The sequence below is a fragment of the Enoplosus armatus genome, chromosome 17 (assembly GCF_043641665.1).
Source record: "Enoplosus armatus isolate fEnoArm2 chromosome 17, fEnoArm2.hap1, whole genome shotgun sequence".
In the NCBI taxonomy this organism is placed as follows: domain Eukaryota; kingdom Metazoa; phylum Chordata; class Actinopteri; order Centrarchiformes; family Enoplosidae; genus Enoplosus; species Enoplosus armatus.
Window position 1 is genome coordinate 8,302,802 of NC_092196.1, and position 23,430 is coordinate 8,326,231.

At 42.8% G+C, this 23,430-nt stretch overlaps 1 protein-coding gene across 2 annotated transcripts in view; it reads left to right on the top strand.

Annotated features, from left to right (window-relative positions):
* LOC139300186 (alpha-1,6-mannosylglycoprotein 6-beta-N-acetylglucosaminyltransferase B-like) overlaps positions 1 to 23,430 on the top strand; it is a 50,920-nt gene that overhangs the window by 14,702 nt on the left and 12,788 nt on the right. For both annotated transcript variants that reach the window (XM_070923197.1, XM_070923198.1), the window contains exons 4-10: positions 573 to 682; positions 2,180 to 2,253; positions 4,424 to 4,591; positions 6,019 to 6,183; positions 10,873 to 11,042; positions 20,919 to 21,050; positions 22,779 to 22,912. In XM_070923197.1, coding sequence (XP_070779298.1) covers positions 573 to 682; positions 2,180 to 2,253; positions 4,424 to 4,591; positions 6,019 to 6,183; positions 10,873 to 11,042; positions 20,919 to 21,050; positions 22,779 to 22,912 — 953 coding nt within the window. The remainder of the gene's footprint in view (positions 1 to 572; positions 683 to 2,179; positions 2,254 to 4,423; positions 4,592 to 6,018; positions 6,184 to 10,872; positions 11,043 to 20,918; positions 21,051 to 22,778; positions 22,913 to 23,430) is intronic.

Consider the following 23,430-nt stretch of genomic DNA (forward strand, 5'->3'; position numbering starts at 1 on the left):
TGTTACAGATTTCCAAAAATCTCTTATAACTATAACACTGTCTATCGCAAACCCTCGTCGTCTCTTTATTCCCTCTGTGTTTCATCCTCTTTGTCTCCTCCTGCATTGTAAATATTGCTTCCTGATTGTTTTGCCAACAGCTTTTAGGCCACAGAGGTCAAGTGCAGTGAAACACATTTGCTAACAACCTAATTGCCTTCTGTTTGTATTTCCCTCCTGGGATCCGCTTTAATATGCTGAGTTACTTTTTTATCTCAGCAAAATAAATTATCTGTCAGTGTTTTAAGAGCTTTTTCGATTTCACGCCTCAAGTTTTAGACAATTAGCATTTCTTCCACTACTTCACGCTCACTGTGAAGGGTGGAAAAACAGCAAATACCGCTGGATGGAAGGAAACTATAAAAGAAATATAGTGTCCTCTTTCTTTTGAAGGCGCCTGATTCGGGTCATTACAAGATGGTTGTTGCTGGAATATTTGTATATATTATGTTCTCTTCCTCTTTTTCTCTCTCCCTCTCTGTATGTGTGTGTGTGTGTGTGTGTGTGTGTGTGTGTGTGTGTGTGTGTGTCAGGATTCAGCCTATAGGGCTAGTGGAGCGGATTCAGGCCATAGCCCAGAACATGTCTGACATGGCACTGAGGGTGGAGCAGATCCTACAGCGCAGCATGGCCAGCAACAGAGGTATGATTTTAAAACACACACAGACACAGCCTGCCCCCCCCACCCCCCACCCCCCCACACACAGAGACCTGGAGAATTCCAAATATAGCTGTAGCCCTTCAGATGAATCCCCCCCTGTCCACTTCAAATCCATCCAGTCTGAAGACACTTTTCCTCTCTGCCCTCGTAAGCCTGACTGTCAGGCCCGTGTCCAGTCTGACACTCGAATGCACAATTGATGTCTAATGTGCACTTGCTGGTTGATCATACAGAACATGACAGACATTAATCACGGCACATTACCTGTTCAAATGGCAAGTCTCTGCTTGTGCCAGGGTGGTGGAGCTGCTGTGCAGCACAGCACAGCGCTCCGTTGTTGCTGCTGCCATATTACGACCACACGACTGCAGGATGTTTAAATCACGATGATGAATTACTGCCTGGTTAATGCGATCCGGGCCTGTCAGCTCCCTTTTATTAGCCTTCATTCTCAATTTCTTTATTGGCCAGCAGAATAGAAATCGGACAGATCTAATTCACAGTTCAATTCCTGTCCTGTATCCACCTCGTTGCTCTTTATGACTGAAAACTATTCAGCTCACTGTCTCATTAAAATACGTCTGATAATTTGTCTGTTGTCATAATGTCTGATATCATTTTGAATAAGGCTGATCTGAACCTGGCTGCATTTTGACGGTGGCAGGCAGTAGCGCTTTTCATCGTGAGAGGTCTGTCGTTATCATGCTAATCAGACAGAATGGCTGGCAATTATTTGTCTGTGATTGTGCTCTTCGACGCTTGGCAGGATGCTGGCGGGAGGAGCTGCAACTGCTCCTTTAATTAGGCTTGCTAGTCCCGGGCTTCAAGGAGAAGAAAGGAGGGGGAAAGAAAGAGAGAGTCAGCTGAGCAGAAGAAAGAGACAGAAAAGATGGGAAGAGAAGGGGAAAAAAAGGGGGGAAGATTATGATTTTTATGAGTCACACTAATGCAATCTATCTATAGTAAATCCAGTGAGTGGGATGGAACTGAGACTTGGCCATTCAGCAGGGGAGGCCAAGCTTTTACAGCTTGTTAGGTAGCTCAACTCTCCAATTCATCTGTGTTCATCCCAAAGGCTGGATGATATATACTGTAATGCAAAAGACAAACAGACTTAATGCCCAGGGGAAGCGCTGTAAAGACCTGTGTGATCAATGACCAGTTGGGAGCTCTGAGGCTGTTAATCAGTTGTATGGAGCTGAGCGTTGCATTGGAAAATTAAATCTTGCATAAAATCTGACAGAATGAGGGTCGACAGTATTTATGACATAGGTACAAAACAGGTACTTAGATTTGACTAAAGAGGTAAAAACACTGTAGATATTCTGCCTGAACCTTGTCATCCTCCTGTTTATCTTCTGTGTCTCAGTGCTGTCTGGAAAAAATCCAAACAATGCAGCTTTTTTGCTGATTTGTGTCTGATGAGTGTGGAGGGTGTGTGTCCTGTGATAAATACCCAGCATGTTTTCTTTTCTCCAGTTCGGGACGGAGCATTAGGACAATGTGAGATTCCTAAAGACCCCCGTTATCCAGACTGTCCCAGCAAGATGGATGTAAGTCCTCATATCTCACTTAAGTCCTACCAATTTCACACAGAGAGAAAATGTCGCATCGTCCTCTCTGGTGTAACATAAATTTTGTATAAAAAGATAAGAGGATGTATACAGGGTCCTTGTGGAGAGCTGGTTTGTCTTGTACTGGATGACAGCAAAGAACAGAATATAGAAAAGAATAATAAAACAAAATAAGGTTTTATACACACATTGTATGAATTACAGCATATAGCAGCAGCAGCCACAGCAGCAAATTGTGAGAAATAAGCACCATCTAATATGTATATATACAGTAGCTCTGTATGTATATATACATATATATATATATACAGTAGCTATATATACGCTATATTGCCAAAAGTATTCACTCACCCATCCAAATAATTGAAATCAGGTGTTCCAATCACTTCCATGGTGTATAAAATCATGCACCAAGGCATGCAGACTGTTTCTACAAACATTAGTGAAAGAATGGGTCGCTCTCAGGAGCTCAGTGAATTCCAGCGTGGGACTGTGATAGGATGCCACCTGTGCAACAAGTCCAGTCGTGAAATTTCCTCGCTCCTAAATATTCCACAGTCAACTGTCAGTGGTATTATAACAAAGTGGAAGCGATTGGGAACGACAGCAACTCAGCCACGAAGTGGTAGGCCACGTGAAATGACGGAGCGGGGTCAGCGGATGCTGAGGCGCATAGTGCGCAGAGGTCGCCAACTTTCTGTAGAGTCAATCGCTACAGACCTCCAAACTTCATGTGGCCTTCAGATTAGCTCAAGAACAGTGCGTAGAGAGCTTCATTGAATGGGTTTCCCTGGCCGAGCAGCTGCATCCAAGCCGTACATCACCAAGTGCAATGCAAAGCGTCGGATGCAGTGGTGTAAAGCACGCCGCCACTGGACTCTAGAGCAGTGGAGACGCCTTCTCTGGAGTGACGAATCGCGCTTCACCATCTGGCGATCTGATGGACGAGTCTGGGTTTGGCGTTTGCCAGGAGAACAGTACTTGTCTGACTGCATTGTGCCAAGTGTAAAGTTTGGTGGAGGGGGGATTATGGTGTGGGGTTGTTTTTCAGGAGCTGGGCTTGGCCCCTTAGTTCCAGTGAAAGGAACTCTGAATGCTTCAGCATACCAAGAGATTTTGGACAATTCCATGCTCCCAACTTTGTGGGAACAGTTTGGGGATGGCCCCTTCCTGTTCCAACATGGCTGTGCACCAGTGCACAAAGCAAGGTCCATAAAGACACGGATGAGAGAGTTTGGTGTGGATGAACTTGACTGGCCTGCACAGAGTCCTGACCTCAACCCGATAGAACACCTTTGGGATGAATTAGAGCGGAGACTGAGAGCCAGGCCTTCTCGTCCAACATCAGTGTGTGACCTCACAAATGTGCTTCTGCTCCCTTCCCAGAAGAGTTGAAGCTGTTATAGCTGCAAAGGGTGGACCGACGTCATATTAAACCCTATGGATTAAGAATGGGATGTCACTTAAGTTCATATGAGAGTCAAGGCAGGTGAGCCAATACTTTTGGCAATATAGTGTGTATATATATATATATATATATATATATATATATATATATATATACACCACACGTGTACAAATGTATGTATAGAAACACATACACATGCAAGGAGGTACACTGTGGTTTATTTTTAGTATCACAATCATGTTTATGGTCAGTCCCCACACCATATTGAATTCACCATACACATTGTACATATGTACAAATTAGAGACCGTTGTAGTTTGTGTGGACACAGAAAAACAGTTTAAGTTCTGTCAACTAAAAACAGACGACACTCCACTACCCTGTGGGAGTAAAATGGACGCTCCTTTAGCTCATCTATTGAAGAGTGGGAGCCATTTAGCCTGATGTGAGTTCAGCATATTAACAAAACCTGACATTTTGACTCTTTAATTATCCTGTCTGCTTCCTCCACTTGGATGTCCACTATCAGCAGCCTACCTCATGTAGTTCATGTAGTCAGCTTAACCCAAATAACACCTTATTAACAGTTTGTTTTCTGTGCATATATCTCACAACAAAGGACCAGAGGCATCTAATTGAATTTGAAGTTTTTATTCAAACGTAAGAGTTTGCTAATTCAGTAGTGCCCTTCAGGAGTGTGTCACATTTTTGAGAGATAACCGTTTGGGTCTTTGCCTTCCAGTGGATGCGTGCTCGTTGGACCTCAGACCCTTGTTATGCCTTTTATGGCGTGGACGGCTCTGATTGCTCCTTCCTCGTCTACCTGAGCGAGGTGGAGTGGTTCTGCCCCCCTCTGGCCTGGAGGAACCAGACTGCTACACCCACCTTGAAGCCCCCACCCAAGAGACAGGTAACGCAACGTTTCCATATCATTCCTTTAATTCCACAATAACATAGTTTGATGTAGAGGTAAAATAATGGGCCACTACTGCAGAGACTTTTGTCCAATTCCTTGAAAGCACAAGCAATCAGGAACAAGGCGGCCTGTTTCTCAAGTGGGAGACTGTTCAGTGTGAGGACAAGATCCTGTGATAAAAGTATGAAACTATCAATTATAATTTTAGCTGGGAGTGAAAAGAGCAGTAGTGGTAGTCTATGCTCTTCACATGCCAACAAGGTGGCATTTAGCAGTGACAAGGAGTCTGGTACAAATTTGAAAATGTGTTGACAATTGAGAATGTGAAAGAAAAATAAGAAGTGCGGAATGCTAAACATGAAGGTGCTGTAAAAAACACTGTTACTGTAGATTTGGTAGCTTGACATTGATGCTACAGAGTGCCTTTAACTTATTTTCCAAGTTCAAGCCGAACATTTATTACTTCAAAAGCTCCTGGGAGAATCTGAATATGTGACTGTACGCTGTCTCTCACAGGGTGCTGGCTGTCAGTCCCAGTGTTTGTTGCTGTTTGCCTTCCTGCATCATTTGGTTTTTAATATCGGCACCAACACATGATGCGTTGTGCTTACAATCACTCCTCAAGGCATATCCCACCGTTCGCCTCCGTCCCCTCCTCCCTCTTTCTCCCCAGAGTAACGGCGGGCCCTGATGTGAATTCAGTCTGCAGCTCTACCTTCTGTTCTAATTGCCAGCCTGTATTCGCTGAGACTTATTCAGAGGATTCCCATGGGTACTCTACATTTTGCTGCGCCGTACACAAGTTGCACTTGAGAGCAATAACTCACCTGCATTGTGAGAGTACAGTACAGCTCTGAATATTGATTTTGTCTTTGAGAGAATCTCAGTTTCTTTTATAGTGTGCGTGTGTTTGAGGGAGACAGACAGGTTGTGTGCATCAGTTTCTCTTCTGTATTTTTATAAGTCCTCTGTGCTCCCCCATGCAGTTACTCCATTGATTAACACTCGCACGCTGGTGTTGCGCTGTGATGCAGTGATTATAGTGGGCAGAGGAGGAGATGTAAAATGAGAGCAGACTATTTATGAGGATGATCCAGGAATCCCTCGGGCAACCTGTCTGAGAGGCCTAGCCTCAAGCAGCAGCAGCAGATAACAGGATGTGGCAAGCTCTCTGTGCTCTACACAGTCTTAACCACCACCAATGAAAATAGTTCCACTTGTAGAAGACAGCCTTTAAGGTCTATTTTTCAATTAGGTTTTTAGTACCCCACCCCTTCTGCTCCAGGCAGAGTTATAAATCTGAATACCAGCCTGTTCTTTAGTATTTCTGGTGTAGAACTTCTGCATAAAGAAATGAAACACTGGCCGCATCTCTCCACTCATGATCCTTCTCAGTGCTTTTTCTTGCTCCTGTCGTTCAGGCTGTTTTCCAGTCTGACATTGGGACTCTGCTGGAGCAGGTGGGCACCGGGAAGGAATCTCTGAGCTTCATGAAGAGACGCATGCGCAGGCTGGCAGCACAGTGGGCCTCCGCTGCTCGGCGGCTGGACGACAAGCTCCGCAGCCACTGGAGAGAGCAGAAAAGGGTGAATATGAGGCATTATCACACACACAAATAAGCTTCTGCACACACTGGAAGATGAAAGCGTGGGATAAGAGAACAAGTCTGTGCTGTGGTTTCATCTTTTCAAAGTGTTTGTGGTTGCAGCAGACAGTAAAAAAAAAAAATGTTGTTCTCAGTTTCGACAGATTGTCTTTCGTGTTTTCTCTGTAACTGTCTGTAGCATGTTCCTTAGCTCCTAATTTCATGTAAATCCACCTGTTTAGCCATTAAAGACAAAAATGCTCGGCTGTGTTACCAGAACAGCTGTGACATTTTGTCGGACTAACACTTCCTTCTTTTATCTTCGGCTGCTTGGTGTGAATCGCAGATTGTTGAATTACAGACGTAAGTAGATAATGATGCAGAGGAACTCCATGCAGGCATTGATTGGCTTTGGTGCACTCTAGCCACAAAGTGTCAGAGAGCGCTGCCTGCTGGAACAAACGTCAGATGATATTAGGCAATGTAAATGTTCAATGTCTGAAGTTTTATGTTAAATGAAATAATACTATATCACACTCAGGATGATTGTAGAGTTATTTTTGCTTTTCTGTGGCTGTTTGAAGTGTTGACGATGCAGCGATTTGTTTGGTGTCGAAGTGTTCTTCGATTTCTGCCCTTAGGGTGTCTGCAGTCTTCTTTTCCTTCCTTGGGCTGCTCAGTTTTGCGGTCCAGAATAAAGTGGTAAAAAATAACCAGGCGTTAAACTCTACAAGTGGTTGTTGACACAGTCAGTAATTCAACCAATCAATCAATTCCCTTTATTGTTTCAGAGCCACAGTGATTATTGTTATCATTAGAGTATGAAATATAAAAAAAAGATTCAAAACATCCTCATCCGTATGATATGACATCACCAGCATCACTATCACAGCTCTCTCTTATCCAGTCTACACACATATTTATATACAATGTAAGGTTCCTTATCAGCGCCTGACATGTGGGATCATTTACACTGACGAGCAGCTGACTAACTAGATAATCTTGGCACACATTAACGTTCTCGTAGCGTCACTTTCAGTGACTCAGAATGCTGCTATTTTCACACCCACACTGTAGGTGAACCGTAAACGGGGGCACACAGTAACTTGAGAGATAGCGAGATCTTGAACACATATTATATGTATATACAACAGTAGTAACCAGAGAGTATACAGTAATCATATTTATTATATATATACAGGATCTCTGTCATCCATTAAAGGGGCATGCCACCAATTTTACACATGGAGTTTAGTATGCTGGTCTCGAGGAGTACACTGAAAACAGTTGTATAATGTTACCTGTGGCTCTGAAGGAGCTTTCTAAAGGTTAAATGACCCCAATGATGTCATAGTGATGTCATCAGGGTTATCTCAGCATGGGATTGAGACTTTTTTTAACAGACAGGAACGTCTAATGGAAGACATTGTCCAGTTGTGTAGGATCCTGTGTTTTGACGCATACTAGTGACTAAACGTCAGGATATCTCAGCCTCTTTTGGTTCAATTTTGACCAGTCTTGTCTTTAAACTGTCTTTTGTGGGTCCTCCAACATTATTGAAGGGTAATCACTGACTGTATAAAAGAAGTGGACGTAGCCACACTGGTTTGTGGACTACTGTTCTGAGGCCTCGAATTTGGAACCAGAAGTGACCGTATTTGGACGAGAGGGTGTGGCTGGGGATCTGAGGACCCGAGGACACTATGCACGCCTACCTTTACCGGCTACCTGACTGCACCTGGCTCCTGGCTACGCTGGGAGAAGTAGCTGCTAAGAAAGTTAGCTTGTAAATGTACCAGAAAAAATGAACAGCTGACTCCTAGAATGTCTTTTAGTAAAATTATGACCAAGATATCTCATAATATAAATCATCATATCATATAATGGTTACGTTGCTCTTCTTAGCATAAATCTGAGCCAGGACCCCCCTAAGAACATACTGTATACTCGACACCTGTTGACGAACAGCACTGTAGGGAGAAAATGTACAGTAACCAAATCATTTGCATATGTATCAAATGATCCATTATAAAAACCTTAACTGGGGCAAGTTTCTTTTGCCTGTAGGCCCATTCACCTCTGAACACATTTGCATGCATGCTGTGTGTGCATGTCTGTATGGATTATCATATTAATATAGCACAGTGCCGTCACATGTAAGTTTGCTTCTCATAGTGAAGTGGCTGAGCATTGTATTGTAGATCTCAGTTTTGCTCAGATGTGGACAGCTCTCCACAAAACCCCCCTGTAGCTGAAAAGAGGCTTGATGCTTAAATGAAACAGGAATGAAAGAAATTCATTTGTAGTGTTCTGCATTTTGAAAACGAGCTGACAGTATCCTGGCGTTCTGCTGTGAGAGTGCAATTCGGTTTGATTTGTTTTTTTTCATCAGCCAGTTTTGAGCTGGATAAATCAAAGCCCGTTCTGTAAATAACATTACACTCCTCCCAAATGCCTGCTCCTTGTTAATTGTAATGGTATGTTTGACAGTAATGTTTACTGTCCATTAACCAGACCCTGCAGGCTTGGCCTCCATCGCTGACCCACTGAGTGCTGTTGAGAAAACAGAAATAGACAGATTTGTAGAGAAGAGAGATGTTTTATGAAACAACCTGTCCCTCTATTTTCTGCTTCCTGTTCCATCTTGATGCACTTTTATCCTGTGAGTTACTCTTCGCTTGGTATCCATGTGATGTTTGAGTCATGAATCATTAGTGTTGTGAGGGTCATATTCCATCACGTTGTTCTAATGAGAAGCACAATGACGAGAACATGATGAGTCAGGATGACGATGGTAAGATGGTGCTCTTCCAACTCAGTCTAACTCTAACTGAAATAGCTTTTCTTTGTTTTGATCCCCTGCTACAGCGAACATATCTGCTGTGTAAATCACGTCCTGTGTTCAAAACATCGGAAACCAAAAGAAATATATATTTTATATCTTTTAATTTCATGACTGCGCCCCCTACCTTTGCAGTCAGTTCTGCATCTGTGTAGGTGGAGAACTCGGCCAATCAATCAATCAGTTTGCAGGCTAGATAGCTAGTTAGCATGTATTAGCATGTCAGCATATCTGTAAATGTCACTTTGGTCCGGTTAGATGCTGGCATGCTCCTTACTCTTCACTACCTTTAACAACACGCTGTCTGTTCATGACATGTAGGCTACAGCGCAAGTTTGTTTACTCTCTCTCGTTCCCTGAGGTTTAACACCGGCACTCTGACAGGCTGACAGCTGCTGTCAATCAAACACAGACACGCCCCTCCAGCCGGCTGGGACAAAAAGCAGCATTTCTGCTGTTTCCCCAACAACCTTTCAACCTATTGGCAATAAAAAAACAACAACTAAAGACTGACATTATTTTTGACTTCAAAAAGCGATGGCTACGTGACGGCTTTTATTACTAACAGAACCAAATCTGTAGTTTGTTCTTTCATCCTGTCGATGTGTGCACATCAAAAGTAATGATGTCAAAATACAAGACTCAGCTCTGTGAATTAAGCCTTTCCCTCCTCCACCAAATGGAGATTTCTGCCCGACCACATTTGGCATCGTTGTTGAGTTTTACATCTGACATGTACACATAAGTGTTGACAGAGCTGCAGGCTAAACAGCTTCGCGGCTCACACACAGAGGATATGCATTGTGTCAGCCTTGTAGGAGATGACATTTTGAATTGGATTGGTATCAGAACTGAAAACTGGAAACTGGTATTGAGCCATTTCTAGTTATAAGATTTAAAAAGCAGCCATTTGAAAGCCAATTTAGCTCAATCAAATACAAACCGGACCAGCCAGTGAAACATGGAGAAAGATGCTGATATAACCTCATTAACGTCTGTTTAAACTACATCTTGTTTATATAAAATGACACATGAATCTGCAGCTGTACGGTCGATTTGTCTCCTCAAAGTTACTCAGAAATTGATTTTGGGGATTTCAGGGGAAATTTGAAAAACATTTATTTTCTGCTGGAAGCAAAGACTGAGGACAGCGAGACGACTGGTGTGTCGAAAGGGTTCATGGTGACTTTTACTGTAAGAGGGAGACTATAACTGCCTGTTATCGCTCACTCTCACACTCCTAAACAAAAGGTGAATAAATATGTAGATTAATAAAATTGTCGCACAAAGTTTTTTTCAAGACAAAAGTAATTGTGAAAAAAAATTGAATGCTGCCATCTGTTCAAAAAAATCTGATTTCATTACATATTTAACAGCCTGGAAATTCCATTCTTCCCCATCAGCAATTAAACAGGCTCGTGTATTGTTCTGCATATCAATCAGCCCTCAGCAGGTCAATTTTCATTTCAACTCCATGCACAGTTGAATGTGTTTCTTAGGAGTTGCGTTGGTGTGAATATGCTGTCACTCTGTTTCCTAGCTTTCACTAGATACTCGGTTACATTAAGAATTTGACATCGCTGATCCATGCCAAATATCTGAATTTATTCATATGTGAATCCTTTGAAGCGTTGGTAAAAAAAAAAAAATTGCTCTCACAAAATCTCAATTATTCAGCACACAGGACTGGAGATTGTCTGAATATAAAAATAAAAAAATATGCTGGAAATAATGGCTCGTTCTCTACAATAACACGGTTTAACAAAAACACATACGTTGCATTAACAAAGCACGATATACTCCACTCTTCCCTTGCCTTGACTTTTCACCTTTCCCTTCTGCATTCAGATTCTAGTTCACGTGGGCTTCCTGACAGAGGAGTCCGGGGACGTCTTCAGTCCCAAGGTGCTGAAGGGGGGTCCTCTGGGTGAGATGGTACAATGGGCCGACATCCTCACAGCCCTCCACGTGCTGGGACACGACCTCAAGATCTCGGTTTCTCTCAAAGAGCTGCACGGGTACGTTTTTAGAACTGACTTATTCCTCTCTGATCCTGTTATTACTGCTGCAGTCAGTGTACAACACTCAGCTCCCGTCCAGATTTAATGTGAGACTCTTTGGGGCATCTGTGCAGGAATCATTTGTCGTTTTAGGAAAGTGCAAACCATTAACTGTTCTGTTAATGACAACAGCTGCTGTCCGTTCTGCATGCTCTGTAAGTCATCAGCTGCCCAATCGTAGTGCCGTTGCCCACACACTGTTTTCCGATCACCTTTGGCCACACACAGATAAGCTATCTCTCCTTCCCACAGTGTCAGCCGGAGGGCATGACAGCATCTCTACAGTTTGTGCACCTCCTTCCTGCCGCAGCTCACTGACTCCAGAGTGATAACGTGCTTGTCGATCGCCATCACAAACATAAGTGCTTATGCTAGTGGACACACGCACACACACATACAGCGTGTACACAACTTGCCCTCCAGTCAGACAGAGATGGTTTCATCTAAAAATATAAGAGTATTGATTGTTACACTGGCGAGGTGCAATAAGAGGCAGACGGCACACGGGTCCAGTCTTGACTTGGACGTTTTATCTTTCAGGCTTCACGCCGGCATACAAGACGAGATTTGCTAGTCGATTCTTTTCTGCCAGTGGGTGGTGTGAAGCCAGAGCAGACGGGCTGATGATAATGTGCGCTTGTTATTGAGCACTGTATCCATTGCTGTAGGGAAGTGGTAAGGGCATTGATGAGTTAGAGCTGCCCTTTGATCTTAAATTTCATGTTGGGAAGAAAAGCTGCTTTGATAAGACCAGACCGAGGAGATCAGCGAGGTGGGGGAAGACGCCGCAGTGTGAATGCTTCTCGCTGGCCGTGCTATTATTTACCCCACTAATTGGTGTCATGGTGTATTGAATCACTGCAGTGTGTGTCTCCATCGGGAGCACCATCAGAAATGTTTAGAAAATTGTAGATGTTCTGGCAGAGACTCGCACAGAAGGCCAAGGTTAGGACTTATAATGGCTTATAACAGCTGAATAAAGCCTGTGTGTGTGTGTGCTATAGCAGAGAGAGCTTTTATTGGTATGTGTACATATATATAAGTGTGCAGTGTTATTCCATTAGGCCTGATATTGGTCTCTATTCATCCGGAAATTAAATGTTCAGCCTTAGAGAAAATGTAATGGCGGCCTGAAATTGACTGAAGTGACTTTGACGGGCTCCGACCACATTCCCTCTTTGCTTGCAGCCCCACAAAACACAAATACATATCCCACTCTTTTTTTTATGGTCTCCTTCAATTGGCCTCTTTCTGTGACTATTAATGAATAGGAAAAGGGAACCTCTCTCTCTCTCCATCCCTTACTCCGACTCTCCCACACGCTATTAAATTGACAGATCGTTATGTGGGTTGTGCTCCCACAGATTCCCTCAGGCTTGTATCTCTTTACATTTCCTACTCTTCCCCTTTCCCACCCAGGCTTTGCAAAGGAGCTTAATATCGCTGGATGGCCCGCTGTGGTTCTTATGTGGACAGGATCGCTGATATGTTTAGCTTTTTCTCCGATGGACGGATTAGCCACACTGGGGGCTTAGTTATGGCGGGAGTCAAGCTGTTGGTTTGCATCACATAATTGCCTCTAATTGGCAACATTCATGCTCTCTAGTGGCTTCACTGAGTAGTCACTTTGGCTGGCGTCTTCCCTTTGCTGTCCTGCATAAACAAATTGGTTATGCTCACACATCCCTCCTTCAGCCTTCAGTCTTTGCTTCAGTCTAGCTTATTTTTCCTGCAGATGCTCCACTGTGGCCTTGTCTCTAAACAAAGACGATCTAGTCTTTGCTCTTTCCACGCACTGCAAAGTGTTCTTAAGGGAGGCACTGATCACACCCTTTTGGGAGTAGTATAGTTGTGATTGTTATACAATTGCTAGAATTCAATCTTTTGTTATCTCAACTATGACAACAATTATAAACTTTTTTATATATTCGTTTTCTCAAAGGTTTTACAAAGAAGACCGGCATAGCGCTGTGCACAACAGATAGAATAGATGGTAGCACAATTATGGTCCACAGAGGATGGAGCTTGCTTACTTTGGTGATCCTTTGACTTTTCCTCTAGTGCAACCAGTAGGACAGAGTTTTCACATATCCTTTGAAATATCTCAACATCTACTGGATGAGTTGGCTCAACATTTTGTACAGACATTCATGGTTCCCAGACGATGTATCCTAATTACTTTGATGACTTTTCGTCTAGCGCCTCCATGAGGTTGACATTTGTGGTTTTGTGTGGAATATCTCAACAACTATTGGATGGATTGCCACAAAATTTGGTACACACATTTAATAACTTTGGTAGCCCCACAAATTAAATTAGTCAAATACTTTGGTTTATGACCAAATGCCTGCAAAACTTCAGACATCAGCCCTTATCGGTACTTTGTGTTTAGTGTGAATTAGGTTATGCTAGCATGCTAACATGCTAAATTAAGATGGTGAACATGGTAAACATTACACCTGCATAGCATTGCCATGTTAGCCTTGTCAATGTGAGCATGTTAGCATGAAAGCATTTAGCTAAGTATCTCCTCGCAGAGCTGCTAGCATGACTTTTAAGGCATGTGATTCACTGCATGTCTGATTCAATGGTAGAAATGAATCGCTATACAACCTTTGAGAAAATTTTGAAAAGTCTTATTTAAAGTACATTTCACATGATGGCAATCATTCTGTTCTTTACTTTGAAATGGGCCACTGCACTATTATTCACCCTCCATGTAGAGTCTTAGATTGAAAGCATTATCCATCCACCACTTCCCCTAATGTCTTCTTGTTTTTGTTGTATTGTTAAAAAGAGAAATGGTAGCCGTGTAGACTCGATTATGAATTTGAGACTCAAACCTTGTTGACAGGAAATTCGGTCGAAAAGAAAAGGTAAAGGGAAAGCGGTAGTAATCGAAGAACAAGAGAAGATGTACTCTCTGTCTCTGTCTACTTTCCTGGGTTTCCTGTAGTTTAAGCTGGAGACTGAAGTGGCTGTGACGTCATTTCTGTCAGAAACACTTGTCGCACACTGAGGGGAGAAACTACGGCAGTTTGCGGAGCGGCAAAGACAGCTGTCACTTCCGCTGTGGGATCTCCCCCCATCTCCTCCCGGGGCGACACGGGTAATTAGCCAGCGACAGAGCTTGGCGTCTCAACACCTGAGCAGTGGATGGGTGGGGAGACAGAGGAGGGAGAGAATAAGGAGGAGTAGATGTAGCTGCAACCTGTCAGGTTCTGTCAGCAGAGTGGAGAAGTAATGTACGCACACACTGCCACCTAGTAGTGCTGTGATCCAGCGATAATCCAAGGAAAACCAATATTTCAGTGATTTAGCACTCAAACCCCGCAGGAACCAGTCTCACACACTCCCTCTGCCTGTCTTTCCCTTTCTTTCTCATGCTGATATACCTTTTATATTGTATCCCAGGCTCTCCCACTTTTCTATTTTGTGGTTTGACATGCAGGATGTGAGTGCTGCTGTGCGTAGACACTTTGCTGATGGCCGTTCCATATCAATTATGTCTAGTGGGGTTTGTGGAACGTTTGACAGAGCACATTAACACAGTCACCGGGGTAATTTCACCTTGATTCTCTGGAAACATACAGACGTGCACGAGTTGTGTGATCAGTAACCCTGAGAAATGATTTAACAAATGTCAAATTGGAGATCAATTGTGCCTAGCCTGAGCGGTGGAAGTAATGACGGGTATGAAACTTGGAAATCAAAGCTCCAACAAAGAGCCTTATTATGCTGCCAGTGTCAGGTTGTGCTGATGCACTCTCACCCTGCAGCCTCCTGATTGATGTGCCTTTGTTTCTACGCTCGCAGATGAAAAACAAAACAGCAGCATTGTTAAAAATAGCCAGTGTAGGCCATCCGTGAGACAACATCATAAGGATTTGTCTTCAGGACAACAGTGGTGGATGGTATGGGGACTAATTAACGTCAACAGTGCAGTGCTTGTGTGTTGCAATCAACTTTTGTGTTATTTTGATTGCTATGGAACATTTAGTTGCCTAACATACAACTGTGGATAGTGTTCCTAAATATGTTACCTTTATGGTTCTGTTTTTTGTTTTTTGCAGATTTTCACAGAAAAATACTGGATTTTTAAAGGACCAGAGAGGTTTTAGCCGCTTTTCACACAAATTCTATGTGCTTACGCTCCCAAAATAGCATAAGGACACTGTTTACCACAGTTTAAGAAAATTAGGTCCTCTTGTGATGTTGACAGCTCAGAAACCGCTTTCGGGATAGAAGCTGAAGAGAAAAATTGAGAGAAAACACAAATGAGCTGGTGATTTTGCACCTCAGTCCTAATAAGTAAAAACAACCTACAAAAACAAAGTTTAAAATCAAAATGTACCCCAGTTTGAATTATTGATCTTTTTCTCCTCATAAATGCAGACAAATATAAATATTTCCAGTCTTCTTTTTTTCAATAAAAGCTGAAAATAATGAGCCCTAGTTACCCGTTATGTATCTATACAACTGTTCAACACAAAGTTAGAGAGAGTGCTGTGATAGCGACCATTTCTTACTTCAACGTGAAATTTGAGCCAGAGACCCGCACATCAAAGTGGCGGCACATCAGCTGTATCTGATCATGACAGCATCAACATCTTAGTTTTTGTCTCTTCCTGCCATCCTGCGTCTCAAGTGGTCGATTAGCATGCCAGGCCTCGCTCCTTCTGCTTTACACACAGTAGCACATCAACTCTCCTCTCTGCACATGTCATTTCCCCTCACACTGCGAGCCCTCTCTCCAGCCGCCCTGCAGCCCTCAGTGAACTCCCTGCCCCCCCCGGCCCTCAGCCTCCTCATATGTGCCTGGAAATCTTCCTCAGCCAATTCCCCTCGCTGCTGGACACACGCGCCCTTCCTTTTAAGAAGTAATGCAGTGCGACTATGGAGTCTCTTACACTCGTTTGTTTCTCTGGCTCTCTCCCTTTCCCCAAACTGGTGAGTTGCCATGACATCAGTGGCCAGCTGTGAAACCGAGGAATTGTGCCCGATGGTGGTTGTCAAGTGGTGTCAGGAAATGTATGCAGGTCTGGCACCTTTTGTTCTTCATTTTGCAGTCTTTCTTTTTTCCAGTCCTTCCCTCAAAACTTATTTCTCCTCTCTGAAGTCTGAGCAGGTCATTAAAACACAGATGTTCTTTTCGTGTAGAGCTCACTTTCATACTGCGTTTGCATGTGCGTGTCTTAAAGGACAATGCTGACATTATTTGATCTTTTTTTTAATAAAAGATGGATTTATCTTCTAACAATTATTGTCTGTGCAGCCAGAGCCTTGCATAGCTTCTCCCCTCGTGCCAACTCTAACAGGGGCGTCCAAAACCTATTAAAAACACATTTAGACACAAAACGTTGTACACAGTGACATATTCCTTCATTATGATGAACATGGCCAATTTGATTTATTCTGTAACAGCATTTTCAATATTTAAAGAGTATCACTGTCTGGTAGACATCACTGAGCATGCTCATGGTCGTGGAAGCCTGTTTAAGCTGCTGAGAGGAATAAGCTACGTTTGCTATGTTCATCACAATAAAGCAAAATGTCACCGTTATGCAACTGTATGGCCCTTTTTTTATGTGTTTTTAATAGTTGTTGGATGACCATGGAGCTGTAAATAATGGAGGCATGGGTTGTATCAGGTTTTGGCTACACAGACAGAACTTGTAGTGGGATAAATCTATTGTTGGTTTTGGTCTTTTCATGGGATTTGTTGATAATGATAAAAAAGATAAAATAATGCCAGCCTCATCCTTTAATCTTGTGTGCGTGAGCGTCTGTGAAGGAGATAAAGAGAGATAGAGTTGTTTTTGTGCCTGCTTGTGCATGCATACTGTATATGTATGTGTGCTTGCGTGTTACGGTGTGTGTGTGTGTGTGTGTGTGTGTGTGTGTGTGTGTGTTTCCACGCTGCTGGCTCCTTAATGCACATTAAGCCCTTTACTCTTCCCTTAAAGTTTGCCCAGATTTGCATATATCCAATTAAACCTCCGAACAGCAGCAGCTTCAGTGGATCTGTGAGGAGCGGAGTCACGTACAGTTCTGCACTCAGTCACTGTAAAACATCTGCTCTCACATTAATGCACGTCGGCATTAAACGATGAGGGCCCATACAGGCCATAACTTAATATATACACACTAGTGAAAGAACACGCACATGCACACACCTCTAGCAAGTGAAACCACACACGTGATGAAAATAATACACACAGAAACTACATACAATTGAATGTATCACAAAAAGCATCTTGTGTGTATGTAAGAGCTGAGTGATGTGCTAGCGGCGTGGTTCTGTAGATGACGGTCATTCGGTCCCCCACTTTGGTCCAGACTGAAGTATGTCAACAAATATTGGATGCATTGCCATGGAATTTGGTACAGATATTCATGTCCATCTCAGAATGAATTGTAAAAACAAACTTCTGGTTTAGCGCTTTCATCAAGTCAAAATACCTGCAAAACTAATGTCAAGACAATTTTATTTATATAGCCCAATATCACAAATCACAGCTTGCCTCGGCATACATTCCCATCAGCCTCAGCTGTCCTTCGTGTTTAGTGCTAATGAGCAATTGTTAGCAAGCTAATATGCTAGATAAGATGGTGAACATTAAACCTGCTAAATGGTAAAATTAGAATATTCATATTTAGTGAGAAAATCTCAAAAGTAAGTTGTAAAATATGGAAATATTTTTAGTAAAAATTGTCTTTTTCCCTTATAACTTAATATTTGTCATTGTTTCATCTGTAACGCACTTCTATATGTCTATATACATACAGTTCATTTTCTTTTAAACTTTATTAGGGCCTCACTGTGGTAAGATCCAGGAGGCTGGACTGTATTGTATCCGCCTGGCTGCATACTGCTCACACTATAGAGAACCGAAATACAGCTTGTGAAGTGAAGAGCACTTTTGTGTTGTGTAAGCACTGAGCGTGTACCTTTCAGTGGCCGCAGTTTAAAGTGCTGCTGGCTGACACATTCTTGCTCATTATCCCATCAACTGTAGGGGAACCGGCCGCCATGCCTGTTTCCACACGGCTGCTGTGCCGACTAAATGTGTACACTGTCCAAAGAAAGATCGATTGGCCGTGTTATGCAGGATGTGTTTCTGAACCAGGTAGCGTGAGAAAGAGGGAGTGTAAGGTCCTGGGTCTGTGACTACAGCTGCAGAAACTTTCGTGAAGTGGCTGCAGTTTGACAGCACTGAAAACTTTAATATTTTCCAACCAACAGTGACTGAACACGGCCTTTTCTTCGCTACTTCCTGTGCTGGTTTGATCATCTGTCTTTTACAGAGATGCTTTCGTTGTTATTGGTCACTTTTCTTTGAAATATGAGGCTGTTAGCCACATTTAAACAGACGCCCTGACAGTGCTCTTTTCATATAAACTCCTGTGGTCACAGAAAGTTTACATTCTGTAAGTCTTAGATATTTAAGCTCCAGTCCTTTTTCACCAACTATTTTATAGCCACGTTAATGTATCAGTTACATATTATATTAGTTATTATTATATTAACATCTTTATTACATTTTCTGTTAAAGCCATGGGAAACTTACTAATAGATTAGAAAGGTGTTAGTTAGCATTATCTGTGTTAATATCCCCTCCATTAACTTGTACTGTGGCGAACTCCTCAGTGGTGAATGTAATGTCCTCACAGGTATAGTAGTACAAGTGTGTGTTAGTGTAGTGGTTCTACTACTATTTGTATTTATTAAAAATATTGTACATTGTCTGTTCTACAAACTGCCTCAAAATGTTTCAAGTCACATCATCTTGACATACAGTAAACTACATTTATATATTTATATACGTATTAGTATACAGAGTATTTTACAGATCTGCACATGCACTTTCATTTCTGCTGTACTGTTTTTTCTTTTTACTGTGGCAGCTCTTAAGACCTGCTGAAGTTTTGACAAAGCAATACTTTCTCTTGTAATGAAAACAGACTCGCTTGATTACGTTTTTCTCCAACAAAGCGCTACCTTGATCCCAACTGAAAGCAGAGCGCTCTGAAGCTGCGCTGTACACATTTATATCTCCTGTCTTTCCTGTTTTTGGTAACAGCAGGCTCTTTTGTAGCCGCTCATGTCTGCTTTTATTCACGCCTCATTTTTTCAGGCAGCTGATTCTTGATATGGAGACTGATCGAGCCGGGCTAGTTCACTGTACAGAATGGCAAAGTAATGAGGGCACGTTATCTCAACCCTGACTTGCAATCTGACACATCTTAATTCTGATAAATATGCATGAATATTACTGTCGTTCACATATGTGCCTAGTGTGGAAAATAATATAAAAAAGATACTAAAACTAGATTAATACATGGCTTATCAACGGCTGTGTCCAAAATAACACCCTATTTATTACATAGTGTAATATATTTACTGTCCACCATTTGAATTAAGTGTCTGAATTCTTAGTGTGTGAATTCATCACCTACATAGTGGTGGACTAACAGGCCATCCATAAAGCCATGCCACTAGCATGGCTAAAAAGTCTGGTAAGCGCCCTAACAATGAGAGAAAAGAAAAGCAAATGCAAAAGGCACAGTTGTGGCTCTCTTGAAGCCAACATTTATGTAGTAAGTGCTCGGATGGCATCATGTTAAAGACGGATTCAGCACAAATAATGCCTGAAAGCAGCCCTCCCTCTGCATCTGTTAAAGACGCGTGGTTACATGAATGTGCTGTATGACTCAGATAATATGTGTAATAATATGCCTCGCTGCCTTGTAGCATTGAGTTCTGTGTTGTTCGGCTGAATGACTCGGCCACCGTCTCACTGTTATGCTTCATGACGCGGTTGGGCTCTTTCATTCTTCCTGTCTCTCTATCAGCCATACTTCCTTCATACATGCTCCCACTAATGCGCGCACACACACACACACACACACACACACACACACACACACACACACACACACACACACACACACACACACACACACACACGTCTTCTGAGAAATGGGAGACTTTGCACGGAGCAGCTTTGAGAAGTAGGGCAGTCCCATCGAAATCAGTTAGCCTGATTGTTTTTTAGCGTCTTGGTGAACTGAAAGTATTCTACTTGATTTGTAGTTTTTTATAGTCCTTTTATGGGGAATTATCTGTCATGACTATAAACTGATCACATCTCTGTCCTCACAATAATGTACACAAATATTATTTAGTGTCTTAAGTGCAACGTTCCTCTTCCAAGAATTAATTTGCCCGCGCAGGGAAACCAATGCTGGAGCATTATTGACAAATTTCTAAATGAAATGAACTAATTGATCAGAAAAAGAAATGCTGTGACTATTAGTTGACCGCAGCTCCACCAGTACCAGCGTAAAGGCTCATCACACTCAACACCAGCCACTACTTCATATCACAGATGTTTTTCATCGAAGCCTAAGAACTTCAAGAATGCATTTCCAGCTCTACTTCGTGTGCTTGCGTGGCCGTCAAACAGAAACAGTCATTCCTTTGTACAATAGAGCACTTCCAGACACCCAAACTTCATCATTACTGTCAGAGAGTGTTTTCATCCTGTGATTGCCTCCATCAGACTCGTCACATCACATCCTGTTGTGGACTGTGGGGAAATTTCAATGGACTGAAGCTGTTAGATGTGCAGAAACGTATTTGAGATGCTGTTCAAGCACCAAGCACATTATCTCCACCTGAGTGTCCCTGCAGCGTCTCACTTTTGCCCAAATATTTTCTTTTTTTATTGGTGAGATTGTTATTCGGAGCGACATTTGATCATTAGTTGTGTGTGCTTCATCTCTTCTGTGGGATTACAGTGATTACAAGCACACCTCACCTGTCTGCAGGTTTTTGGGTGTCCCTCCAGGAAGAGGAAGCTGCCCTCTGACGGGACCTCTGCCCTTTGACCTAATCTACACCGACTACCACGGCCTGCAGCAAATGAAGCAGCACATGGGTCTGTCACTGAGGAAGCACAAGTCAGTCTCTTTTCTCCGTCTGTGTGTGTCATTTCTGTTTCTTTACCAGCTCTAAGTGCAGCGTTTGTTTGTTGCATCCATTGTTGTTACCAGTAATTGCCTCTCTGATGAAATACTTCACTATTGGCTTATTGACTGGCTGCTGTTACAGGACGGTAACTTCACTGTGCATCAGCAAGTTCTCCCTTTGGGGGGGATCCAATATGGCCTCCTTATACAGTGATCAATCAACCAGGTGCAGGCCTTTGGGTTGATATCACTTCCTTTATCACAGCATCACAAACTCTTTCTATGCTTCACATAGGAAACTTGGGAGTAAGTTGTCTGCTTAAAATGAATGAGTTGGCCTGTACACAAGTGCTGTAGTTATGTACAGCGATAAAATACAGCTCATGTGTTTGTAAATGCTAAAACAAACCAATATGATCGACAGCTCTGAGCTCTGTTCTTTCTGTAAATTCAGCTGGTAAAGTTTCCTTTCGTTCCAGCTGGGCAGCACTGGAGCGGTCACAGTATGAAAGCAAATCCTCTATTTTTCTTTAATCCAAGCAAAGAAAAACAATGCTTTTACTGCAGCTCTGGGAAGAAATAACAGTTATGAAAGAAAAATCAAGTTATAGCAGTGTGAAAATAATGATAATCTTGTGCGGTGTAATATTGCAGTTGTTAGATTATATTGTGCAGCTGTATTGCCGTTTGTTTTCATTCCACATTTTACTCCGAAAGCGTAAGAGGAGAAGGGTGATACGTTCATTGAATAACTGAGCAGCAGCCACACACATTTCACAATAATTCATCCTGATTCTCCTCCTGAATTCCCTAAAACGAGAAAACAACAGTGAAAACCTCTGCTTATTCAAATTAGCGTCAGTCCAAGGTCAGCCAATCGACCGCCACTCCTCAGCTGTCACAAAGTGGCAGACCGACACTTTTATTTCCTCTTCAGTCCTGACACTGATTAGAGATGCATGGCATTGATTGGATTACATCAATTGGTTTTTGACTTCCCAGTGTGAATATTCACTGCTGAAAAAGTGCTGATGTAATTTTTTAATGCTGCTCATTGTAAACGCCTTTTCCACCCCGGTTTTTGAGTTTTGTTTGGGTTTGATCTGGGAGGACGTTAACACAACATATCTGAAGATGTTTCAGTGTTGAAGCAGTCAAAGGAGTGTAATCTATTCCCCGCTGAAGTGTTGCCCTCACTTTATCAGAGAGAATTTTAAGCATTTTCCAGTCCATCCAAAGAGCCAAGAGAGTCTAGCGTCTCCTTTTTAAAATGTCTTTCGTAGCACAGTATTGGTCCATGTGTTTGACTCAGTTTGATCTGCAGGTTGTGTCATGATCTGTTCCAGCAGAGGGCCCTGTGGTGGCTGCGAAACAAGGCTGTGATTTAAGCCTCAGACGTCTCACCTTGAGGCCCGTGTAAGCTCTGCTCAGCGAGGGGGGGTGGCAGGCAGGCAGGCAGGGGACATGGATATCCATCACCACTGACAGCTTTACAAACCAAGACTCTGGCAACAACACTGTTATAGTGCTGAGATGAGCTCTCATAACTCAGAAAGAGAGAGATTTTCACGGCTGGTCTACTCTTCTGAGCATATCTGTGCCACATAGACAAAGCTAATGGAATTATCTTTCACTCATTCAGGGGAGATTGTATTATTTGAAAGCAAGAGACCACTTTGTTCTAATTTTAGCTCAGCCTATTTTCTTATTTTGTCCCAGGTGCCACATCCGAGTGATTGACACCTTCGGCACTGAGCCTGCGTACAACCACGAGGAGTATGCCACCCTGCACGGCTACAGGACCAACTGGGGCTACTGGAACCTGCACGGCCAGCAGTACATGACCATGTTCCGTATGTGGTCTCTTTAATTTCTCTTAACACAGATTTCCTCTTTGCTCTTACTGAGGTTGAGGATGCACATCTGCTTGTGGGAACATGAAGTGTTTTGATGCATGTGTGTGCCGGTGTTTATGTGACAGAGAGTGTGAGCAGATTGCGCGCGAGCTTATAAAGTCCTCGGGCTGTAGCAGGGAAGGCTTCAGGGCGCACGAGCAGAACGGAGAACTCGTTCAGGACAGCTGTGCCTGCACAGATGCCTAAAGCCACCTACTGTGACCAAGCACCAGCAGCTGCCGCACACACACATTCACGGCACATTTGGTGAACTTGAAGGCAGAAGAAACCTCAGCTGTTTGTGTAGTCTCCAATTAATTCAGCGAGAATGGGCTGCCCCGCTGTTTCCAAAATACTTACTGTTATCACAAAGCCTGACACTGTGAAAGATGTTGGCTTTCATCTCAGGTTTGAAAAATTGCCTGAAAATACCATTTCTGTCTCCTTACCACTTGACATCTCTCTGCTGTAGTAGA